This window comes from Macrosteles quadrilineatus, unplaced genomic scaffold (assembly GCF_028750875.1).
Source record: "Macrosteles quadrilineatus isolate MER2022 unplaced genomic scaffold, UCM_ALF_1.0 Scaffold_6__1_contigs__length_79288215, whole genome shotgun sequence".
NCBI lineage: Eukaryota > Metazoa > Arthropoda > Insecta > Hemiptera > Cicadellidae > Macrosteles > Macrosteles quadrilineatus.
Window position 1 is genome coordinate 7,663,083 of NW_026542599.1, and position 21,400 is coordinate 7,684,482.

General features: G+C 33.7%; 1 protein-coding gene across 3 annotated transcripts in view; it reads right to left on the reverse strand.

Moving 5' to 3' along the window:
• LOC128996725 (CREB-regulated transcription coactivator 1-like) overlaps nucleotides 1-21,400 on the reverse strand; it is a 39,096-nt gene extending 17,696 nt beyond the window's left edge. For 2 of the 3 annotated variants that reach the window (XM_054422172.1, XM_054422171.1), the window contains exons 1-5: nucleotides 21,269-21,400; nucleotides 6,785-6,885; nucleotides 5,978-6,132; nucleotides 4,208-4,316; nucleotides 3,703-3,853 (exon numbers count right to left, since the gene is read on the reverse strand). In XM_054422172.1, the coding sequence (XP_054278147.1) occupies nucleotides 3,703-3,853; nucleotides 4,208-4,316; nucleotides 5,978-6,132; nucleotides 6,785-6,885; nucleotides 21,269-21,388 (636 nt within the window). In that variant the 5' untranslated portion in view covers nucleotides 21,389-21,400. Of the gene's footprint in view, nucleotides 1-2,241; nucleotides 2,401-3,702; nucleotides 3,854-4,207; nucleotides 4,317-5,977; nucleotides 6,133-6,784; nucleotides 6,886-21,268 lie in introns of all 3 variants that reach the window. The other variant, XM_054422170.1, reaches the window with a different exon arrangement.

Genomic DNA, 21,400 nt, shown 5'->3' on the forward strand with positions numbered 1-21,400 from the left:
AATCACAATGGTGTCGCGATAACGCATTACAGTAATTATGATAAGACGATAAAAAATGTATAATTAGTGAGGCTCTACTGTATATTTTTTTTATGTAAAAAGAGTGTGCACATACAATAAATAACATACACCTTCTCAAGTGAAATCAACATAACAAAATAAAAAATAGAAGTTAAATTAATCAAATGAAATTTGCTTGCGATTGACTGTCTAAAACTAAGTAAAATAACTTCAATGCTTTTATTACCTACTTTTAACATAACTTTAACTTTTTAAGGAACAGGAGAGGTTCTTTTACTTACCAATTCAAAAAGAATCCCTAAAATAAACTATCTATTCCAAACTAACACTTAACCAAATAAATGCAACAAACTCTCACTATAAACTAAAACTAGGGGTAAGAAATGAATAATTTAGTGACATCTTAGTAGATTTTACCTACACAAACTATATATTTGAGAGAATTTATTTAATGTATGCTTATTAGTTGAGAAAACAATGCTTGTTTAATGATTCAGGAGACTATTTTAAAGAGGAAGGGTGGGGTAAGAGGAGTTTTTTTCGAGGAATATGCAGATATATATAAATATCTTAGGTTTAGGCCTACATTTTTCCCTAAACAAAAAACTAAGTATTTCAGACTTATTTTTTTTTTTTATTAGACTAGAAATCTTCTATTAACTACTTTTTTGTTAAGGTATTAACTATATTCAAGGTTAGTATATTTTTGAAGCATATGATTTTACTTTCATTACTCTAATTTACTCCTTGATAGGCCAAGATCGGTTATTTAAACTAAAGTAACGTACATTAAATATATGCAATTATATTTATATTTTTATGCTTTTATAAATTATATTCTTACATATATAATGCTCATAAGATTATATAAAATGATTACCTAACAACTTTGATTAATAATATTTACCATTTATATAGAAAGGGCTATAACAGTAAACATATATTTTTTTTACAAAATTGATACTTTAAGTTGATTGGCTGTGTTTTTTGATGCCACGAGTAATGAAGGAAATGAAAATATTGTTTAGATCAATTTTATACCTTACAGTTAATTTGTTTATGTATTTGTTTATGAGTAGCATGATTAATTTTTCAATAGTTTAAGGATGCTGCCAATCATGCCACATTTGGGAACAGATACTTTACATCTATCTAATAATCTTTTGCTATTTTCTAAGGGTGGACCATTTAACATGTAGACTAGAGGTCAAGATGTTGGATGCGCATTGTAGTCTGTGTAACAATTGCATGACCTGTGGTTATAATGCTTGCCTTCAAATCTATATGTCACACGTTCTGGACCCAGGTGCCATTTATAATGTAGCCAATTAGAAAGAAATATAATTTTGAATGTTACACACATGGCGCAAGGCCCTAAAACGGAAATAAAATTTATGTAATGTAAATTTATCAGAATCTAGCTAAATAGAAAAAAATAATAACTTGAAAAACAACTATTTTACTTGTAATATGGGGTTTGACAAGTTCACTTAGCAGGGGTCTGAAAAATGACTTTTTAATTTCAATTTACTAGACATGTGTTAACTGAAAAAACAAACTTGTTAACCTTATTGAATTTAAATTTATATTTTTAACTCCATAAACAAATGTGTATACATTATTATATTAAGATATAAACTTTAAGTAGCTAGACTATTCAAAATTGCCAATTGCAACTTGGAAACATTATCATTACTTCGAGACAGCAGCTCACACTTGGGGGTGTTTTAAGCTGAATATGAATGCTTGTCGAGTTTAGAATGGAGTGAAATGATCCTTTCATACTTACTAAGAGCAGCTGTTTCTTTAGTCAGAATCATAAAGGTCAAATTATTTAGGACAACTGGATTTGGGTTCAAACATCAAAATACTACAGGCTAAGATCCAATTGGCGACCTTTTGATTGTCAGGCAAGCACTGAAAGCTTTTCTTTTTTATTATACTACAAAATTCATCTTAAGATATTACGTTTCAGAATAACATACAAGTATGGAATTGGATCTCAGTATCAATAAACAAAGACAGCTGGGGCCGGTTCAGCGATCGAAAACAACAGAAAAAAATAAACTACAAAGAGACGTAAAAATGTTTTCCGACTCATCATATCCACCCTACAGACCACTCAGCTTATCCACATCAAGGTTTAGTGACGGGGGAGGGCGGTTACAGCACAAAAACAACCACAGGCGGAAAACATCAAATATCAAATTTGAGGCTTACGGCCACAGGGTGTCCCAAAAGGGGGCTGGGGGGACTGGGCGACTCCTGGTTTGGGGGAGAGGTTTGGGGGAGATTCGGAGGGGAGTTGCCCCCAAACGAAAATCGCCCTTGGGGTCGGGAAGTGGGGGAAAGCGTAGAGGGACTGGTCCCTTGAGGGCTCTGAAACAGTCATAAGACAAACGGTGCAGTTTGACCAACACAAGGCGTGGTAGATAAGCGCCAAAACCAGGTAAAACCACACACTCAACATCTAGAGTATATCAATAATATACTAGTCAAAGGTCTACATACAAGATCTGGAATCTGATCCCGTCCTTATATGACAAATTTAATTGAAACCTAACAAATCTGCCGTATCTCGCTTGAGCCACCATTTTGTCTAGTCGATTGTCTATTCTCCATTCTTTTAATAATTATACTTTTAATCCAGGATTTTCAAACTCTGGTTTTATTGATGTTCTCCAGTACAGTTCTCTCTATGTATTCATTCTTTTGTGATTTTATAGCTTTGGCTGTTGTTGTGTACCGATGTTGTTATGCTTAATGTTATGCTTTCAATGTTGTTAGGTACATTCTGGAGGAAGGAATCAGATTCTGGATCACAAAAAATCATTACTTTTTTGTTTTCATACTTATCGTTATAGAAAATGTTCACAATAATTTCTTAAATAGGCCTAACAAGAATGATTAAATATTGTAATAGCTCATTGAGTTAGTGGACATTTTTTTAAAAAGACAAAGGTAAAAGGCATCTTTACCAATAATGCACTGTATCTTTACCACGTGACACTGTTTATAAGAATTATCGACAAAAATAACTAACCATCCCAAAATTCAAGTGTTTATGTTGACTTTCAAATGCTAATAGAATAAGAAAAATTATTATTATAAGTACCGTATGAAATTATTTTACGTAGGTATGCAAATAAAAAAAAATTTAAAACTGATAAGGAGATAAAAAAAGAAATATTTTGTGTAAATATCTGATTGTTTCTTTGACCGGCTGGTTACAAACTGTCTAATTTTGATGATAAAACCTCCTATTATATACGTACACGTGTAAAGATGTCACATATAATTTTTTAGATTGAGTACTCTCGGGAGCTAATATTGTTCGACAAATACTTTGAATTTCAATGCATCATTATGCATTAGGTTTAAAAGTTGAACAACATTATGTCAATTTGTATACCTTACTTCAATAAGACTTTAACAAGAGTTTAACAAACAGTATTCATGTTGCATTTGAAAGTGCTGCTGAATTATGGTGAATTATGTACTAAAAGTAATTTTATCTTAAGCAAGCTTTTTATTGAGGAAACCCTAATCGTAATCGAACCATTGGTAGCCAACTTATTAGATAATGTGATTGCATCTAATACTGTAGCAAGAAAAAATGTAGCACTTATTTCAAAAGTTTTGTTCAATTTGTACCAAACATTTTTCACTTCTTCTACTCACATTGCTGTAGGGCGAACTGTTATGGTCCTCCTGGTCCAGAGGGGTGGGAAGGGGAGAAGAGAACTGGAAACTAGTGAGATCTGGTAGAGATCCTGTGTTGTTGCCGATGGGAATCTGAACTGTGCCCGGCTCTTGTGCCGACGGGAAAATACTGAAACATACGGTAAAGGTCATAACTAAAGAAGACCATTAGAGGGATGCAAAAGTAGGTGAAAGAGGAGAGACCAGTAGAAGAAAGTTAAGGAAGAGTAGTACTCAGGTGTAGAAGGGGGAGGATAAAGAGCAGATGAGGGGGAGTAGAAGGACAAGGAAAATAAGACTAAGTAAATGGAGGAAGCAGAAAATGAGGTATAGTTAAAGGAAGGAGAGAATAAGGATGAATGTAAGGGGAACGAGGAGGATTATTACCATTTCCAATTACATGACTCTATTCAAACGTTTTGCCTTGATTGACTGGGACCTATCCAGAAAGATGAGCAGGCCAAAACAGAATGGTTCTACTTACTTTATTCCTGGTACCCGAGGCACCTCGCAAGATCTCGGCCGACCGTCCGGACTGACGGACAAGTGTCTTCTGCTGGGCTCGTAGCCATCAGTCAGCTGACCATCCATTGCTGCCAACATAAAGTGAGTCAGTAGTGCCAACAATTAACCCCAGAAGTTTAAAAATCTAAGCGATTAAAACTTATCGGATCGTAAAGGGTTAAAAAGATCTCAACTTGAAAGTAAGTAGTCAAGTTTATAATTGAGACTTAAATGGAATGAAAATAGATCAAATTTTGTTTATTCTAACTGGCAATGAAAATAGAGAGAGAACTATATATTTGAGGAAGCTATTAGTCAAGAGTCAAAACTGATGTAGCACAAAACTTATCAATTGTTGATCAAGAGGTTCAAATCAAAGTATGGAATCAAAATATTTTCATTCTTCTAGCCTAAAAACTTCTGTACCTGCCTTAGTTGACAAATAAAATTTTTGAGGATCAAAAAAGTCTTTTAACCTGAAAATAAAAGTGTTGTAGCTACTTACTGCAAAGTTTTCATTTGTATTAATAAGGGGAACTGCCTAATAAAATATGATGAGTCAAACAAATAGCTTTAGGGGTGAATAATTCTTATTGGGTTATTTGCTGTCCCCAATAATTACTGACTTTATTTATTGGTATATATAAATCTTGAGGCGCATGTTTATAACATACAACGCTAATATTTACGCACAAAAAGTAAAATTTTAAATACTAATCCTAATTCTGTACGGCTTTTATATAAGACACATTCATTAATCACATTCACACACCTCATACATCACATTCATACATCTTCATTGTCCACCCCCTAACATGTCCTAAGAGCATGTTAGAATGTTTATGTGCTCAAGACGTCACCAATAATATAAATTTCTTATGAACTCAGGAATAAAATATTAGAAAATAAATCAAACTTAACATAGCTACAACTGTGTGAAATTATGTATCATATTGACAATAATATCAGGGCAAATACATGTAAATATGTCTGTCTATGATATTTTTAACAGATGTGACTGGTGAAAAAATATCCCTTTACTCAAAACACATGTAATTTTTTTTACAAAGAATTGAAATACTGGGGGTGGGGGGGGGACTTTTGATAGTAGTAATTCATTTAGCTAAGTTCTATTTGGCTACAACTAGTCAATATAGATGGGATGTCTACTTCAACGTTCAAAACTCACACTAAATTGGTTAAAATATTTAAAAAAATTTGTTTCCATTCTTAACATTTTTTACACACTCATTTTAGTCCTTGAATAACAATTTGTCTCTTACAACACTAACAGAGACGCAGAAACTATTTTATCACCAGGTGTCAAGGTAATGGAGGTTGTAGAAATTTTCTCTTCACGGTAAAGGTTGTGATAAGAGTTTTATCAATTGACTATTGTCTGCCGATGTTTCCATTAGATAAACATTAAAAGCTGTTTGTTTGTTGCGCTTACACACATTGAAGAGCTGTAAATTCTGTTTCTTACGAAGAAGCCCTCCAAGCTCTAGATCACTACATTCAATTATTATTATCAATTATCAATCATTGAGATGGGGACACCATTCTGATTTTGTATATGCCTTTTTACGCAGACCCTACAATATTGCTTCTAATCGTCTAGCTGGTCAGTACGCATCGCTGTTGCGTTTAGAGGGTTAATCATTTAACCAAAAACAATCTTGAACCACTTTACAATTGAAAAAAGTGAGCTTAATTGTTTAACACTCATTTAACTAATTTTTTCACTCACCTCTCCGTTGTGACTCGTTTGTCTGCGCGGCCGCACTCTGGTGTAGCGAGGAGTCACTGTAAGTGCGCCTCCAGTTGCTATCAGGTGGTGGCGGGGAGAGGTAGGGGCCGCTGGAGTAGGGGGATGTGTCATGTCGTCTCTCACCCGGCCGCGATCTGCAATATGATAAAAAGTTAGATTTACTATGGAAATGCAAGATATTTAAATAACAAAGGTATCCTATGTTCTTTAAGGAAAGTAATTTACAAATTTCGGACTAAGATGTAAAAAAGTGAAATTTAAGAAAATTCTAGGTTTTTTTGTGTTTTTTTTCCTAAGGAAAGCCCGGGATCGTTTTTTACATTACTTCAGGCTGAACCTAGGGGTTGCAGCATTATCACTTGGAGAAAATATTGGTGATTTGGTGGGATTTGAACCCCGAACCTCAGGGACCGAAGACCACGCTCTACCACTACACCAGCTTGCTTCCCCACAACTATAGGTTTATTAGGTACAAAATTCAAAATCTCTGGGTGAGAACAATTAAATACGATAAAAAATGTGTTAATTAAGGCATTCAAAGAACCTACAATAACCCACAAAAACAAAATATTCATAAAATATTTAGTTTTTTACATTAATCATAGTGTTTTTGATTATGGCTTTTGGTTCCAGTTCATCACCCTTAAGGACATTACTGATGACCAAGTCAGGGATTTAAAATTGAATTCTAAAACTTATAATTTATTTTGTATAAAGTAAATCTCATTACTTCTCATACAAACTTTAAGGCCAATGACGTTAAAGGATACAAAACAAACACATTACCTCATTGGTCCCCCGGACGTCATAGTCCGGCCCCGATCTCGATAGACAATCTGCGTGTCGCTACGACCTCCGTTCATCTCCTCCAGGTTGCTGAGAGCGGACTGGAACAGAATTGCCAATCGTGAGAAATTATAGAATAAAACATTCATATCAGTACAATTACAAATTTTGAATGATTGTGTCAATTAGTGCACACAACGGTGTAAATTAACTTGGTAGGCTAATCCTCGCAAAACACTTTAGATATGTGCTGGCAAAGGACTTTTTGATATGTGGAAATGAACCCAACTACCTTTGATCATTAGGCTTTTCATCAATAGTTCTGGGTCAAAAAATAACTGATTTACTCACTAACATGATTTGACAAGAAATAACGATGCATTCTGCAGTCACCGTTTGGTAAAAATACCTCTCAATTAGTAACAAAAACTACAAAGTTTGCTTTAATTAAACCTGCGTAAAAAAGGACTGTTTAAAGACTAGCAATTTTAATAAAATATCAATTTTGTTGCAATAGGGGTTGCTCCTAAAAAAAAAGAAAAAAAGGTTTTTGACCAATTGAGTTTTCTGACAAAATACAGAACTGTCAGAAAACAGTTCTGTACATAGAACTATTTATGCCACAGTAGTGCCTACATAGAAATTTATGCCTACATAGAAATTTTAGTTGAACTATGACTGGACAAAACTTTAATTAGAAAAAGTAGCATATGCCTACTGATCTGTTAGTAAAAAACATAATGCAGGCATTTGACTTATCACTCTCAGGTTAACTCCAAAACAAAAATAGTTGTTTTGTGAACTGAGTTTATTAGAATTTGTGCACACCAAGAAAGTCAAACATTATCATAGAAATATATTTACATTAAGTTATACCTTATATAACAGTTTACTTATTATCCATAAAAATTTTAAATTTACAATTTTAAAATTTCCTCCATATCCAATAACTGAAAAAAAAAAAAAAAAAAAAAAAAAAAAAAAAACACTTTATGTATTATTTGATTTTTAAGCTCTTCAAAATGGTTTAAAGAGAAACTAGGAAATTTTTGTTTTGAGGGGCAAAAATGAGGAAAACCAATTTTTTCCCCTTATTACCCCATTTCTAAGGTCCGATCATGCTAGTTCACAAACTCATAAAAAGTTTATCCTGTCTGACGTCTTCAAGCCAAATTCATCAAAATCAGACAAACACCACTCAAGTTATCACGTTCACGGACGTACCGGTATATAAATCTATATATTAAGAAAACTGTAGTGATTAGGGCTACTATTTTGATATATAAATGCATTATTAAAAACTAAGTACCCTTTTTTTAATTCATTTTATTTAACAACATGTTGTTAAATAAAATGAATTAAAAAAAGGGTACTTAGTTTTTAATAATGCATTTATAAATCTATATATATATAAATCTAATATATAAAATTCTCGTGTCACAGTGTTTGTCTGCAAACTCCTCCGGAACGACTTCACCGATCGTTATGAAATTTGGTGTGTAAATTCTGTAGGTATGCGAATCGGACGTAAACTATTTCCCGTTTTGAAATTCTTAAAAGGGCTCCGCCCCAGTGGCTCTGGAGTTTCCCATGTTAACCTTATGAGAAATGGAATTAATGAATCTTAACAGCTGTTTCAATTAAACAAGTTGGTTCTGTTCTATGATGTTCAATAGCATTAAAGTTACAAGGATTACCAACAGGGTGCAGCACTATTATTTCTTTTACATTTATGACAACAGCTAATTTGCAACCAAAAGGTGAGTGAGCGTAGCGAACGAACTTCAACCTGGAGGCGAGTGAGCGTAACGAACGAACTAACCTGAAGGCAAGTGAGCGCAGCGAACGAGCTAACCTGAAGGCAAGTGAGCGCAGCGAACGAGCTCCAACCTAAAGGTGAGTGAGCGTAGCGAACGAGCTCCAACCCAAAGGGGAGTGAGCGTAGCGAACGAACTTCAACCAGGACGTGATTGAGCGATGCGAACGAGATCATCTTGAAAATTAAACGTAACGGTACTTTCTTTCCATCGGTCTGTCTTAGGGGAAACCTATAACTTAGGCGATACGAAGTTCGCCGGGTCAGCTAGTATATATATATATATATATATAAATCTATGTATATATATACAAATATAACAATTTGTACAGACAGTATTTTAGCCTCTAGAGACATAAAAAAAAATTATATCGTCCCGGGTTTAGTCATACTGTGCCACCTATGGGCAAATTTGATAAAATGGAGTCAAGTTAAGAGGAAAAACTTTAAGTGGAAAATAAAAGGAAGTAAGGAAATAGAGTGTTCAATTCAGTGTCTGTAATCTAAAAAGATAAGTTATTTGACTTCCTATTCGCTGATACAGTGATAAAAATAAGAAGAAAATGATAATCTAGGTCTTTTTTTAACACACTTGCTCATGCCTCTCTATTTATAAACATGCAAATCATTTACCGTCTAATTGTGAAAAAATAATCATAGGCCTGTATAAAATATGCAGTACATAAATTAGAGATAATTATAAAATATAGGCCTAATCTATATAAAGCCAAAAGTACCCATGAACTTTTGGGAAAACTACAAGTCACACTTCCATAAACCATATACTTAAAATGTTCGTCATGACGAGAAACCTTGCACAAAACTATCCATTATTTCATAAATTGCCCTTTAAGGTCGTAATTCCTTTCTAAAGGGAACTTTCCATATACCTAATGTTAAAAATACCACAGCTGCACTTATTTTTTTGTTATTCTTTCAACTTATTACCTTATTAAAATCAGGTGTGCTTTATTACTTCCTATGAAGTCAAACGGGGTGAAGCCCCTGGGTAACAACTAGTTAATTTAAAAGTAAAAGTAGTCTTAGGGTCAACCAAAACTAATAGGGACAATAGAAACAAGACTTATGTCAAATCATGTAGAAACTATTGTTCTTTTTTTTGCTAAATATAATCCAACTAAAGTAACCCTCCATGAAGAAACAAACTGAATGTTAGTAAATTTCCCATATAGGGACTATGCTATTACCGTAGATCTCAAGGTAAGACCACAACACGGGACCAATTTGTATTTTCGTTTTGATGTCCCCAGAGGTCAAAAACAACATCCGTTCAGATTCATAACAAGTGGTATTTGACTTTTATAAGTATGGATATGTGTCCGTTGGCATGATAACTTGAGCAAAATTCATACGATTTTGATTAAATTTGGTAAAAACGTGAAAACCTACGTTCATTTGAACAAGTTTGCGAAACAGCATTTAATTGGACCATGGAAACAGGGTTTTAAACCCTCAAAACATAAAACTTCCCAATATCTGTCAAAACCATGTTAAAGAGCTTAAAAATTAATAATTGAATAAATTACAGCTGGTTATTTAGTAGTGTTTATATACAGTTATTGGTTACGGAGAAAATTAAAAAATATTAATATTAAATTTAAATTTCTTATCTTATTCTTATGGTTAATAAGAAAACTGTAGTACAGTAGTTTGCTTATTTGTGGATATTATATTTTTAACAAACTTTGGATATTTATTTATTTTATAATTATAATAAGCTAGGTATTAATATTTTACTAAAAACCACACTTTATGACCCTCCTAGCAGCAGCAAACCTAGGTACTCGTTAAACCTAATGTTATTTATCTATAGGTATACTAGCAGTTACCTGGCATGCGTTGCTGCGCTAACAACTATTATTTTAAATGGTAGTTCATTCTTTACGATAAATAATAAAAATGTATATCAAAAACAAAAATAGAATATTTATTGTAGCCTACTTAATTGCCAGTGGATAAACAATGATTTTTGTTTTTTCATTATACCTTCCACAAAGATTCGTGGCGACTGAACGATTAGGACGGTCGGGTGGTGTCCCAGCCCCTAAATTAGCCCTCGCTTGGCTGCTCTGGGGTTTGACAATGAGTCACCCACTAGGCTCAATGCATAGTTGGTCAAATGTTTGTATATCACCATCACCACAATGTGTATAAAATAACGTCATTTTTGTAACCTGCATCAAATAATAAGAACATTGAGCCCAAACACAAAATAATTGCCATGATATTAAGCATAACACGACACGAAAACTGTCTATTATTTTAAAACCAAATGTATACTTAATATCGTCGCAATTATTTTGTGTTTGGGCTCAATGTTTTTGTTATTTGTCGCAGGTTACAAAATTGGCGTTATTTAATACACTTTATGGTGATATGAACAAATTCTTCCAACTATGCATTGAGCCTAGTGGGTGACTCATGGTCAAAACCCAGAGCAGTCGAGCGAGGGCTAATTTAGGGCCTGGGACACCACCCGACCGTCCTAATCCCTCAGCCGCCACAAATCTTTGCGGAAGGTATAGGTGTATAAATATATAAGTTTTTAGGCGTACCTACCAACACGTGAGCACGTAACATACAGCTGCCCGTGTGAAAAGCATGCATTTTCTAAATTTAAACCGGCGATAGTCAGGGTTAGCCATTGTGTCTTATAAAGGTGATTGCGAAAGCAAGACGCAAAGGATATTGTAGTCGCTTGAATTCAAAGGGTAATTCGGATGAAATCATCGGTATTTTTGGGATTAAGACTATTTCTCCTTTAAACTTACCACTGATGATTGTTGCTTTGATCAAGTTTGATGTAATTATTTAATCGTCAGTCTGGTTCCATTGCACAGCTTGGTTGGATTTAAGTTCACATTATTATTATTGGAGTTCCTTCTTTTAATGACAGTAATGTGGTGGGTTAATGACGAATTGGGAGGCATTTGAATACTTGATATATGAGGTACGATTATTTTTTACTTAATAATTTATATTAGATTGTGTGGGTTTAGAACAAAAGATAAAAATATTAAGGCATTGCCATTTTACTTTTTATGTTTACATCTTTAATTGTGGAGAATTTAAACGTTGTTCAGTGCACAGGTGTGCTGCGATTGGGGTTTAATATATTTGGACAACTTCCAAAATTAAAATAGTTTTCTGTGCTGCATTCTGTGGAAACAGTGTGGCACTATTTCAAATGATGATTATTCAAACCTACAAAACAGTTGGTGAAAGTAAACATCTGCTTTTAAATTATACTAGTGGCTTGTATGAACACAAGTCCATAAAAAGCTCAAATGCAAAACAAATTATTGTAATTTTCAATAATTATGCCCGAGACCCATAAGTAAGTAACAGTTTTTACATAACTTGAAGTAAAAAAATCTTAAGTGCAGCCTTTTAAGTTAATAGTATGAAAGTACATTAAATGAAAATCCTTCTTTAGCATCAAAGAAGAACGGAATTTATTTATTAGCTAGTATCCAACTAGCCACCTAGATTAATATGCCGATTTGATCGCAAAAAAATTGTAAAGTTCATTCAATTGAATCAGCATAGAGTGCCCTCTCTGGTGTGACCCGCCGGGGGCTAGGAGGATTGGCATTAATCATTTATTAAAATCACGCAATACTTCAGAGTAATGGCTTATATAATTCCAAATGACTAGCACTTTATTTATTAAAGTTTTTAGGGATTGCCAATTTTAACCGTCCTTTTGAGTTATCCGACCTGGGTCAAACCTGGACCTGGGACAAAATTAGGATTCTACCTTAGCAAATAATTTAACAATATTTTGTATTGGTTAGTTTTTATTCAGATGTTACAAGATTTGTTAACAAATTTGATTTTATAAACAAAAATGTTAGAGAAACTTTTAATTTATTGTATAAATTGTCTCCTTTGTTTTTAAACAAGAAGCTAAAGCGCACACAATTTCAATTATTAATTTTAAGAAATTAAAATACATAAACTACAACATTTTTGGGCATGTCAATATCATTTTGGGATATGAAAACAAACTATATTACTTTTAACAGAATATGAAAACTAGTTGTTCAAATACTAGAATAAATAAATTAACAATTAATTGTTATGCAAAGTTAACCTTACTGAGGTAAATGATATTACTGTATAAATTAACTATATAAAATCAATCCTTTTCATTCGTAAGTTACAGTTAAAATCAGAATGGCATTAAACATAACTTATCCATCTCAAATATGTAAATATCTTAGATAGATTACTATTAAAACAAAAAATTAAAAATAACTCGATTAACAAGGGGGGTGAGGGAATCGGGAATTCCCATTAACTAGTCAGGTTTATTCAACATAATTATGATTTGCAGAGCTTTCTAAAATACCGGTTATCTGAAAGTTGATGTTGACCAAAGGTCAGTGACCCCAGTAGTAGTACTTTACTAAACAGTTTACATTTTCATATGATATTGCATAGTGAAGACTACCCCCTGGGCTGTGATGGCAAACATGATGGGAAAGCAGACAAAAATCATCACAAAAGTCAACTAATTTTTATTAGGAATATTACTGTTGTAATACATACAACTACTTAAAATCCACACGTTGAACTGAGTGGCAGAGTGGTTTTTCAGCTTGCCTTGTAATCAGAAGGTAGCTGGTTCGATCCTGAGAATAGTCTAAGCTTTTGGTGGTTTGGCAATATCCTTGATCAGTGGGTTATTATGGTTCTTTTGTTTACATTTCAGTAGAGTGTAACTATTATTTTTTATGTAATGTGTGTCACATACAAAATTAAAGTAGTTAAATATTTTTAACGATTGAATGAAAATAATATATGAAAAAACTGTAGACTTTTTTGCTAGACTCCAGCTCACAACTGTTCTTACACGTCACTTCAGACAGGACCTAGCGTCGTGGCATTATCACATGGAAAAAATCCATTGGTGTTTGGTGGGATTTGAACCCCAAATCTAGACCACTAGACCAGCTCGTTCCCCATTGTGTGGAAATTATATGTCATTGTTGTGGTTAAGAAAAGGGAAAGTAAACTTGAGTCAATGAATAATCAATATTTTATTAACATATTATGAAGATTTTTAATCTTAGTTTGCAAACTTAGAGTATACCCTCGATTAACCGTCGCCCTGCTATAGAACTTACATTATTTTTTAATTTGATTTAATTAGGTTTACAACATGATTTCTGTTATCCGTCTATTCGCTACACCCTCATGCTCCCAATCACGAGGGTGATGGTTAATAGAGATTCTACTCTATTAATGTTAGATTACACTTTTATTTTATGTTTATTTAATCAAATTTTTAGAGTTTTGACACGACAGTTACCATGCCTCCCGACTTTCAAACATACAAAGCAAACAAGTTTAAAAATTAACAAAAACTCTTCATGGCTTTCTATGGGTATCATAGACATACTCCCATCCGAGAGAGTTGTACGACATCCAAATGTCACGAAGTCCAAAATATAATTTTTGAGCTGTTTCACAACGTCCAAGTTAAACTATTTGACTGTTGTACGATGTCCAAATCTGATTATGTACAAAAGTACATTAACTGCAAAAAACGTCTTTCTACAAGCTCTGGACGTCATGGGATTGGTCGTCGTGCGACAGCACACTTCATACTGTTATAAACTTAGCAGTAGCATCACGTCCTATGCCGCTGCCAGTTGCTCAACGTCCAATAGCTCAGCGCTGTCACGACGTCAAGAGCTCCTGCAAGAGCTAAGTTAGGTTAGGTTAGTATGCACTACAGTTGGTAAAACAGTTTTTCAGTGTCTAGGTACTCTGGACATCATTGAGCTATTGGACGTCGTGCAACTGGTATCAGCTTTGGACATGGTGCAACTGCAATTTTTTTAAGAGTGTTAAGTGAATAGCCTATTTTGAAAATTTGACATTTAAAAAAAAAATAACCAAAAATTACTATAGGTAAATACTGTAGTAATATAATGAAAGTTTGTTAAAACAAAACCCAGACAAAAATAGATAAAATTCCAAATATTTTTAGGTATCAGTTTTCATCCAACATCTTGCACATTAACTTGAAGCCTTGCAGTTGCAGTGAAATGAGCCTACTTTTAAATTACAAATAAAATATGACTAATATTATAAATGCATATTTAAAACTTACATTACTGTCAAACTAGAACATTTTAATTCACCTTATAGTAATATGTAAAAAAAAGCATTCAGCACAAACACCATATGAATAAGCAAGCAAAAAATTCGAACAAATGACTACAATATATTGTAACGTTTATTGGATTGGATTTGGTTAAGTTGGGTGATTCCAGCCTTATAATATCAACGATTGATGTACAATTCCTTCAGTATCAGTAGCCTACAATCTGACATGTAACACACATCTGACATGATCATTCACTATATCTTAGATGTAAAGGGAGTACTGGTCATTAGTGAGTATTAATATTTCCATGGCGCAAACTTCTTTTAGTTAAATTTATTCTTATTAGGTATCAAACTGATTTCAGTAAGTGAGTTGCGTAGTTGCTAAGTTTTCAAATTATACATGAATATTTCTCAATTCTAGTGAAGAGTTTTTGCCGCTCTTAAATGTTTTGAGGACGGATACGGCAATCAATCTAGGCAAACTAGTATTGTGCTTTTGTATTTTCCACAATTTATATTTCAAAAATTTTTGTCCTACTCTATGGGAGCTTAAGATAAACAGGCCCAAAGCTGAGTAAAAAAATAATCAACTATCTTAATTGTGTGGACATACTTAAAATTGGCCTGGTAGGCTTCCCAATGACTTAAGATAGTGATAAATTTAGACGTTATCAAATGACTTGCGATAAGACATCCTGTATTTCTTTCAGTGCTAAACATGTCTTCCTGCTTCTACAAGAGAATAAGCGTGCCCTGATTGAAGTTAAGGCATAAAAGATATTTCCTGATTGAATTTAATCTAAAAAAAAATGAAATCATACAACACTATAGGCCTACGTAAAATAAAAAAAAAGAACGGTCCTCAGGTTTTCAAATTTAGGACAAATATCATGATAATATGAAAATCTGATACAGTAGGCTTTTAACCAAACGATGGTTTCCAAGTGGTGATCGATTTTGCTTGGACACTCCAATGATAGTCAGCATGATATTTAGGCTTTCATATCTATTTACCTTGTGGGTTAACAGTATAGGTGTAAATATATGTTTTCAAGTGTTAATAGACATATAGTAGGCCTATTCAATAAATACATTTGCTAAAATTTGATCTAAATATATAGCCTATCAGTAAACAAGCAAAAGACAACCGTTTTCTTTTTCTCCATAAGAAAAACATGTGAATTTGATGTTAGCCTAAACTCAGCGTACAAGACAAACTATCAACATACTTAAAAAATCACTGTAACCTCCAAAAGGTTTACCGTGAAACAAACAATCTCGTAATAAGATGTAAACAGCGAAGCTGGGAAGGATTGCATGCTGGGAAAAGGAAACCTACCTTCAAATCAACAGAGGAAGAAGTAGCTATGTTGTTCACATTTGGCAGTGAACCACCTTTGAAGGAGCCCAGGTTTTGGTTAATACGCAGATGTTGTTTAGGCATAGGGTTCCCCTAGAAAACAACAGTCACAAACCATTCTACAAAAGCTATAGAGAAAGAAGATGCTTAAGCCGACGTTAAGTCACATGCTGAAGTGTCTACATTCATGCACCACCTCACACCGCAAAACTCGTAAGCGTATTTACATACCAAAATTTTAATAAACTAGTATCTTACATAACAGAATTTTAGTAAAAATTACATTGAACAAATCTACACTTTTACTTGAAAAATTATACTACTGTACTACCTAGTGTGCAAGATGATTTTTTTTTTAATTACACTGACTTACTAAACTACTAAATGATATTTTTAAACATATTCCTTCCTGAAAATTTCCCGGGGTTCTAGAAAACTTTACTGATTGTGATTGAAAAAAGTGTTGGCTACTATTCTGTAGTTTGTTATGATATTTAAACAATTTAATTTGAAGCACCTTTACAAATTAACCAACAAAATGTCAGGCTTGATCAATATTTTCAAAAACAAATGGCTAGTCCAAGCATCTGTATCAAACACAAGTTAACTACAACTGTTTACTTTTTCTCCATAAGAAAACATATGAATTTTAAATGTACAGTTTTTCCAATTTCGGTACTTTGTTTTCATACGGAGGCCACATATTTTACAGCATGCTGCGGCGGTTATGTTAGTTGGGATTACCATAAATATGTTTGTAGGACTTTCCTAGTTTCGTTATAAATTGAACAATACCAGATGAGTCATACTTCCTATTTATGATAACCCAACCTAACATAAATAATAAATGCAGCGCGCTGTATAGTACCAAAGTAAGACAATTTCCCCTGTAGGGAACCTTCAACTGCACAACTAAGTTTCAAGAGCCTATACAAACACAATCCCTGTTATTTTTAACACCCTGTTACTGTGACCCGATCTTGTTGTTTCGCAAACTCATTCAAGCTTACCGAGTTTTACTATTTCATACCAAATTTAATCAAAATCACTCGACTCATCTCCACAGTTCCTGGTGTCCCTTTTAGAAGTTTGACTATTTCTAAAAAAACCATGGGTTCTTTACAAGAGTAAAAATTAAGTACCCTAACCTGTGGTCATTTTTAACGATCAACCTAGTATACAAATTAAATACCGCCACCACAACAATCCTGCATACTAAGCGAATTTCCATTTGCCTCATTTGATTTTCACTTGTAAATCTGTTTAAATAACATTAGGTAGCTTTAAAGAGTTCCTAGGTTTGCTGCTAAATGGAGGGTAATAAAGTGTGTTTTTTTAGTAAAATATTAATATTGCTTGGTATAAAATAAATACAATTTGCCAAGTTTGATCAAAATATGTAAATATATCCATAAACAAGCAAACTACAGAGTGTTTTTTTACGTGCAACCAAATTAAAAGTGCTGGGAGAAACATTTTAATGACTAAACATTCTTAGGCCTATATTTTGGTATGGTCCCTCGGTCCCTGTTTTATTTACTTCATTGCCGATCAGCAGATATGCGTTGTTGCATAGAGTTATCTATGAAGGTTTAGTGTTATTGGGAATTTATATTGTAAATAAGACACAACATGGCTTTTCCCTACCTCAAAGAGTTAGAATAATACCATAGATAAAACATGTTGGTTAGTCTGTGATAATATGTTGAAAGTAAATAATTGCTTTCATGCCAAGAGAGGTTTGAAATTAAGTCTCCAGGTTTGATTTCAGTACCGTACCTAAAATATCAACTGTTATTGACATGTACAAATTTAAGGAAACCAAATCTAAATATAAGGAAAACTTAAATCTGTAGTGAAAATCAAATCAGGCAAATGGAAATTCGCTAGTCTGCAGGTTTGTTGCGACGAGGGTATTTCTTGTTTACAGTATATAATACAAATTCAGTTTCCTTAAATTTGTACTATTATTGACATGTAAAAATTCAAACCTGTCTTGGCATAAAACCAATGATTTACTTTCAACAAATTATTCTAACTCTTTGAGAATTGGGATACCCCATGATGTGTTTTATTTACTACAATAAACTCCCAATAGGTAACACAAACTTTATAGATAACTATGAAACAAACAAGAAATAGCGAGTCCACGTCCTCCTATTGCTCATCACACTGGCCGGCTTATCACTCCCCTTTCACATTTCCTTCTACACCCACTATCAAATCTGCCGACTATCTCTCTCGCTCCTTTCACCAAGCATCTAAAGGCGGTGCACATCAACGCTCAGTCGTTACGTGCACAAATTGATGAGGTGAAGGAGATTTTCAGACACCAAGATTTTGATTTAATCACAGTTTGTGAGTTGAGGTTGAAGCCGAGTATTCCATCACAGGAAGTGAACCTCCCTGATTATTTTCTGCAGCGCAATGACGGAACTGGCAAGCAGGGTGGTGGTGTTGCAGTTTATATCAGGGAGGGAATCAATTTTAAAGTGGTAAATTGCTCAAACTCTGAGTACTCGGCAAAACCGGAATTTTTAATTGTTGAGGTTGGCCTATCTGCACCACCCACCTCTCCTACACTCCCCCCTCGACATTTCGCGCTCAACACTTTGTTTGCATCAAATCCACTCACTTAAAAAGTTACAAGTTACAACATTTCTTGCCTTTGCGCATAAAGTTACAAATGGTTAAATCACTTGTCTTTCCCCACTTCACTTACTGCAACTGTGATCAATGACATGACTGTAAAGCTCGCTGATGCTCTCCAACACGATCAGAACTACTGCTTAAGATTCATATATGATCTAAGATGCAGTGAGCGCATCACCCCTTTCTTCATTCATTCTAAGTTATTAAAGCTATGTGACCTGAGATCAATCAAAATTGTTTTGCTAACTTATTCAATATTAAAAACTTATTTTCCAAATTTTTTGCGGATGATTTTAGGTTTGTAGCTGAAGAAAGTGTTAAATACTCGAACGCTATGATTCATTAACTTTGCGTATGCCTCACCATAGGACCACAGTTTACGACAGAGCGTTTGTTGTAACTGCTTGCCGTCTTTGGAACAATCTCCCTTTAGCTATTAAATCCCTTGATAATGGTTTCCAGTTTGTGGCAGATAATATCTCTATTTTGAACCCATGGCTAAAGTTGGTTTGTCCTAGGGGCTTGTGCGCATAGGCGATCTCTGACACGTATGTGCGTGTAGTGTGTGTGTGTGTAAGTATTTGTAAAATTTACTGATTTTTGTTCAAAGGTTTTATATCTATGATTTCTGTTTTGCTATAGTAAATAGATTTTGTTAAAAACGATTAATCATATTTATGAGTACAGGTTAAGTGTAAGAACCCTAACTTTGCATGTGTAATTAAATGATTTTTCATCAAAAAACAAAAAATATCAGCTAATAGGCAATGAAGTAAAGAAAAGAGGAATACGGGATACTAAAATATAAGGCTGTTTTGTCATAAAAATGTGTCTCACAGTACTTTTAATTTGGGTTGCATGTTAAAAAAACACCCTGTATAACAGTTTAAATGCCTTACTTATTCACCATAAGAACAAGATGAAAATTTTAAATTGACCATTTTTAATTGAATTTTATTCATAACTAATGACATTAAAAAACACTTCAGTGCCGTATTTGTTTGAGTAAGCTCTTCAAAATGGGTTTTTTTTAGAGAGGATTAGAACATTTTATGTTTTGAGGGTAAAATATGAGAAAATATAATATGACTGGCTGGGTAGCTGAGTGGTTATAGTGCTCGCCGGTTCGATCCTGAGAAAAGTTAGTAGCTTTTTGATGGTTCGAAACTGGACCCAGCTGTTCCTGATCATTGGGCTTTAAATAAATGATCCTGACTAATGAAACCGCTGATCTTAGTCAGTAACAAAGCTACACAGGTCATCACACACCATTCTACACTCATCCTTCACTCATATTTGGGTTAAAATACGCACCTAGGTGACGTCCCCATCTCAATAATTGATTGAAAAATAAATTTTTTCCCCATAAAACCCCCACAAAACCACACTTTCGCATTTGTCGATCGTGCTGGTTTGCGAACTTGTTCAAATAAATGTGGGTTTACACCTTTGTACCGAATTTAACTTAATCAAAATCGGGTGATTTTTGCTCGGGTTATTGTGCTAACGCACATGTACCAATAGCCCTACCAATAGCCTAACTTAGTGTTATTTAACCTAATCTGAATGTACAATATGTGTGTTAGTCGAAACTTAAGAGCTTTGAAGTGGTTAAGATAATACCAACGGAAATATTGAAGAAAACAGCATAGCCTAATAACAAAAGAATAAAAACCATCAATACTAACCAAGTTACTAACACTGAGTGATAGCTTAAATTTTTGAAATCGCTTTAAAGGAAAAATGTATTAAAATGTTATCAAGCCTAAATTGGCTAGATTCTGTTTTTAAGCCAAACGTCAATACAGTAAAAAATGTTGAGCTTAATAAGTTAGGCAGTCCTTGTAAGTTTCAATTTTTCTGTCTTCTAAATTAAATATTTTCGATGGAGGGTCCCACTAAAATAGTAGGCCTACCAGTAAGTTGTTAACTTAACTTACTTTGCTAAAGTTATGATAACAAGAAAAAAACTACATAATAAATTATCTAGTTGATAAGTAAAATAGGCTATTTCAGGTACTAATTTTTCCCAGGTTAAGGTTTAGGTTGGTTGGGCCTAACATTCATCAGTCATCTGTTACCCATAGGGAGAGTTAATTCATGAATTGTAATTGGTTGTCCTATTTAACTCTCTTGCAGAATTACCCACAAATAAGTGATATGGAACACAAAACTGAAAATTGGCGTAACATTAACGTGTAGACATTTTTTTCTACCTTAGAAGCAATTTGTTTACCAACAAGGAAGACATTTGTAAAAAAACAGAATTATGCTGGGCTAACAAAAACGGCAATTAACAAATTTAAAGCGAATCAACCATTCAACTAGCAATCATAAGCGTAATTATGTAGTTGGTTGAGTAATCGTATAATGTTATAAATGTAAGAAATTGTTATTTTTCAGCGCAATTAAAAACTATTTCAGTTGGAGCTGAGGTCTGAACAGCCAAAACCTGTTGTTCTAATTTGAGGTAAAAATTACAAATTTAGAGTTTAAAAAGTGGTTTACTTACCCTCCTTGTGACTTCAGCAACTTCGCGCAAAATTTTATCCACCTGTGCCTTTTCTTCTGCCATTCTTTGAGTGTGTAAAGCTATTTTCTCCACAAATTTCCTTGGGTTCGTATTCGCCATGATGGCTGCTGC